The sequence below is a fragment of the Triticum dicoccoides genome, chromosome 5B, assembly GCF_002162155.2.
Source record: "Triticum dicoccoides isolate Atlit2015 ecotype Zavitan chromosome 5B, WEW_v2.0, whole genome shotgun sequence".
In the NCBI taxonomy this organism is placed as follows: domain Eukaryota; kingdom Viridiplantae; phylum Streptophyta; class Magnoliopsida; order Poales; family Poaceae; genus Triticum; species Triticum dicoccoides.
The window spans coordinates 623,530,719-623,535,633 of record NC_041389.1 but is presented as its reverse complement, the minus strand read 5'-3'; the positions used below and the strand labels follow the sequence as shown (position 1 = coordinate 623,535,633).

At 50.5% G+C, this 4,915-nt stretch overlaps 1 protein-coding gene across 1 annotated transcript; it reads right to left on the bottom strand.

The window, feature by feature from the left end:
* Positions 1-3,657: 3,657 nt before the first annotated feature.
* On the bottom strand, positions 3,658-4,592 carry LOC119306368 (blue copper protein 1a-like). The gene is made up of 2 exons (XM_037582606.1): positions 4,075-4,592; positions 3,658-3,947 (listed from the first exon to the last, which is right to left on the bottom strand). Exons 1-2 carry the CDS (start codon positions 4,250-4,252, stop codon positions 3,706-3,708), a joined length of 420 nt encoding a protein of 139 aa, XP_037438503.1. The 5' UTR covers positions 4,253-4,592; the 3' UTR covers positions 3,658-3,705.
* Positions 4,593-4,915: the final 323 nt, after the last annotated feature.

The window sequence follows — 4,915 nt, the reverse complement described above, 5'->3', positions numbered from 1 at the left end:
ATCGACCGTTACGACTGGGGAGGGGGGGGGGGTGTCCATCGGCTTGCCTTTGGATTATTCTCCAGTCTCACCGTCTGCGTCGCTACTATTGTGACTGCGGGGGGATGTTGAGTATAAGATTATTAGAAAGTATATGATAGACTAGGATTTGGTCCTGCCTTATCTTGTACTCCAAGTTGGTCATTGTACTTCTATATATATGCCCACGGGGCTCAAGCAATACATCAACTATTCCACCAATCTCTCTCTCCCTTCTAACAGTCGTGTCGTCGATGCCCGGGGAGACATGGAGACTGGACTTGAAGCTCTGGAAAACAGATGTTGGCAAACCCTTAGTCATGATATCGGCGAGCTGTTGGAACATGTACAACACGGAACTCGCCAAGGGCCACCTTTTCTCAACGAAATGAATGTCGAGCTCTATGTGTTTTGTCCTCCGATGATGTACTGGATTGGTGGACATATACACTGCAGAAACATTGTCGCAGTAAATGATAGTGGCCTTCGGGGGAAGATGGCAAGCTCACCAAGCAATTGACGCAGCCAAACACAATCAGCGACATCATTGGCGACAACGTGGTACTCTGCTTCTGCACTGGATCAAGCGACAATAGCATGTCGCTTGGAGGGCCAGTTGACGAGCGTGTCACCAAGGTATACGCAGTAACCAGAGGTCGGCCGACGGGTATCAGGGCACCCGACCCCGTCCGCGTTTGAATACGCGACTATGTCTGTCGAAGAAGAAGCTGGGAGGAGCAGACCGTGGTGAAGTATGCCGCGAACATAGTGTAGAATACCTTTGATGACGGCGAGGTGATTGTCCCGCGGATCATGCATATGTAGGCAAGCCTGTTGCACCGCGTATGCCAGATCTGGACGAGTCATGGTGAGATATTGGAAGCCTCCGGCTAGGCTGCGATACTCAGACGGGTCGGACACGGGGTGCCAGCGTCGGCGGGGACTTTGGGCGCCGTGTCAACTAGCGTGGAAGCAGCATGGCATTGGGACATGTCGGCGCAGCGAAGAAGCTCCTCTGCATACGGGGCTTGGTTGAGGAAAAACCCCCGCGATGTACGCTGCACACAGATGCCGCCCATGTCTGTCATGGCAAACTCGCGTTGTAGTTGATCGACGATGGAGCAAAGAAGTGCCGGTGTGGACGCCACAAGTACGATATCAGGAACGTACAGGAGAATATGGGCAGCGTCAGCACCCCGCCGTAGGATGAACATGGAAGCGTCCAAGCGTGATGTAGTGAAGTCAATGGTGGCGGCAAAGGCAGTGAAGCGGTGGAACCATGCCCGAAGCCCCTGCTTGAGGTCGTAAAGTGACTTGGAGAGGCGGCAAACATGGTGACGGTGAGCATCGTCTGACAAAACCGGCCGGCTGGTAGCAATACACTTACTCGTTGAGAACATTGTGAAGAAGGCGTTCTTCATGTCAAGCTGGTGCACCAGCCAGCCACGCGAGCAGGCCAGAGTGAGCACAATGCGAATCGTCGCCAGCTAGACCACCGTTTTTTCACGCCGGCTCGTTCCCAGACAGCAATTTTAGGCGCCCCTGAGGGGCCAACGGCCGGAGATGCTCTAGGATCCCAAAATCTTTCGCCAAAAAAAGACACTCCTGCATGCAATAGCTTCTAACGTCGGCGGATCCATCAAGCCATGAATGACCAACACGGAAGAGCCCAAGTAAACGTCGTCACGGTCCCTGACACACAGCAGCAGCCGTACCCACATTATGATTGATGGAAATTACAGCGTCAACATTTATCTTTATTGAACCCTCAGCGCGGCTGGATCCATTTGAAGTTCTGGTTTGCTTGTTCAGGAGCCGTCCATAGGGGAGGTTCTAGCTGCGCATTTAGTTGATCCAATTCAGCTATGAAGTTGATAACAAAATTATGTGTTGAATAAATCTTGTTGTAGTAGAGAGTAGGAAAGTCGTTGTGCTAAGACCCTATAGGACCAACGCAACAGAACATTAAAGATATGTACCTCAGTTGTTTTTTTTATTGTGGGGAACTTCCAATCTATTCATCACCAATCACGATAGTACAATGAATACTAGAAATAATAAGAATTACATCCTGATCCGTAGATCACCTAGCGATGACTACAAGCACTGAAATAAGCCGAAGGCACGTCGCTTTCATCGCCCCTTCATCCGTGGAGCCGGACAAAACTTGTTGTAGTAGACAATCGGAAAGTCGTTGTGCTAAAGCCCTATAGGACCAGCGCAGCAGAACAACAATCGCCGCCGTTGTAGAGAAGCTTATGACTTGTACAATGCAAGACGCTTAGAGAAGGTGCTTAGAGTAAGAAACCAGTTTTTCTTTAAGCATCGATGCTTATTTGTAGAGGGTAGACGTTTAATTAGGCGTCTTTCCTGTAGAAATAGACATTGGTGCTTCAAAAAAAAAACCTGTTTATTTTTTAAGCACATCCCTAAGCACCTAACATTGTACGAGATCTTAGATTGGAAGGATCCAACCTGCAGGCACACGAACAAAGACTAGATGCACGTGGTTCCACTGAAGGAAAACACCGACCGAATCCCATGAGATCCGCCGGAGACAAACCTTCACATGCCTTCCGATGACACTAGAAACTTCACCGGGACGGGGGCTAGATAGGGAAGAATCTTATTCCAACTTTAGAGAGCCGCCATCATTCTGTCTCTCAGAGCAGGACACAAACCCTAAAAAAACTCAGAAAAACATTCAAAAACGAAGCATCCCGCCGGCCAGGGCTAAGATCCACCACATCTCCATGGCCGTAAGGTCACAGGAGAAGAGGCAGACCGGCGCCAGCGGGAGGCAGGAGGAACCCTGACGGTGGCTGGTCTCTTCTCAAGAGCTTATCTTATTATTATTATTTTTAGAAAATGAGGAGGACCCCCGGCCTCTGCATCTGGGCGATGCATGCGGCCACTTTATTAATTATTCACATAAGACCCTACAAAGTCATACAACAGTCAGAATAAAGCCACCGTCTAAGCAACAACTGTCGCTACTCATATCTAGTTGATGAAGGGGCTATGATAGCCTGTGCCTAATACCAAACAGACATCGCAGCCAAACCTAAACATTTAAGACCAGAGGTCCCAACCAGGACGCCTGCCGGGTACCAGTCCGGCGCACTCCTCAACCAGGACGTCTGCCGGGTATGCCGCCGCAGCCACCTGCCACCAATCCATCTTCAGAGTTGTACTGTTGCACATCTACCGTGCCAGGTCTCTCTGCCATCAATGCCATCACGACGCCAGACAGCGTCGTCCTCCTGCGCGAGTCCATCCTCGCACATTGAAATGAAAACAAATTCGTAGTAAGAGGTGGCCGTTGAGCTCCTAGTTTGACTGTTGGTGCCAGACTAGAATGGAAGAATGCTAGGAGAGCTCTTTCCTAGCGGCTCATGAGATCGGATCGTAGTGTCCTCAGATTGATTCCTCACGGAGGGCAACTTATTTTTCACGGTCTCTAGGAAAGAGACGTGTAGGCCCAGCAACGCACAGTTACTGGTCGAGAGGCCAGACTAGCCATGTAGGAAACTTTATGAATGGATGGACGAAAATTCTAATTGTCAAATGCGTAGACAGACAAAAAATCGAGAAAAAAATACATCATCCTTTATTAAATGGTATATAGATGATGTGGCCTTTGAACGGGCCCCTCATGTGTTGACAATTTGGGTACCCCAGCTTTTATTATGCGAACGGGGCCGGCTGGGGAGTTGGTGCACCGGTCTCGAGGACGGTGATCTTGAGCTTCATGCCGTTCTGGCAGTGCTGGCCGACGGCGCAGAAGAACCACCTGCGTCCGGCCTTGTCGAGCGTGACGCGGTCCTCGCCGGAGGTCCAGACGACGGCGTTGGCCGGCTTGGTGCACGAGAGGAAGTCCGGCCCGCCCACCTCCACCACATTGTGGGCGGCGATGTTGTACATGAACACTGCGATCAATATAGTTAGCACGAAATTAGCTTCGCGTCGCATACAAAATGGAGCGATCAAGCGTACGCGTGGACGGAATGGATAAACGGAGGTGATCGTGGAGCGATCAAGCGTACATGTCATTACCTAGCGTGTCGCCGACGACGAACTGCTTTGTCTCGGCCCAGGCCGTGTAGTTGAAATTGAGGGTCCAGCCCCTGTCATCGCCGACCATGTGCTCCGTGGCGACGGCGAGCCCTGGGAAGAACGACACGGCGAGGGCGGCCGCAGCGACCACGGCGACGAGCATCTGCTTGAAAGCCATTACTGAGCAAGCAGCAAACCTTGCGATCGAGATAATCCAATAGCTAGCTCTCCTTGCTTGCTGCTAGATGGATGCAGGTCGATCGTGTGTTGTGCCTCTAGCTCTGGCTTTGCATGTATATATAGTAATCAGGTACATATATATACGTTGTAATCACCGTTGGCACTGGAGCGCGTCTTGTCTCTTACCGGAGCTTGCTGATGGCGCAATGGTGTCAGGAGTTGAATGCGTCAGTGTGGCGCCAAATTTAGTATTGCATTGGCTTCATCGTAACAGAGGATACGCAGCATCAGTCTCACGGATGCTCATTGTTTGGTCGTGTAAAACTAAGCGCGTGGTCTTAGTTTGACGCATGTTTTTGGTGTAGCAAGCTGTTTATTTGCTCATCACTTAAATAGCCCACATAGGACCAGCATATTCCTACCGGCTTGCATCATCCACTGCCGGGAGGGATAGGAGGATTACATGGCTAGGATTTGGGGCTATTGCTTGGTCACTTTGGACCACGAGGAACGAAAGCATTGATAGAGGGAGTATTTGTCAGACATCCGGCTGATCTATTATACAAAATGGTATCTTTCTTGCAGCTATGGAAGTTACTCGCAAAACGACAGGACAAAGGAGTCAGGGAGGAGCTCGTCAAAGGGGTGCGGGCAAGATGCA

Bases quoted from the DNA above. Each gene is read 5' to 3' on its own strand.
- LOC119306368 (XM_037582606.1), bottom strand. From the start codon at position 4,252: ATGGCTTTCAAGCAGATGCTCGTCGCCGTGGTCGCTGCGGCCGCCCTC. The intron at 3,948-4,074 runs GTAATGACATGT...TATTGATCGCAG, and splicing joins CGTCGTCGGCGACACGCTAG to TGTTCATGTACAACATCGCC.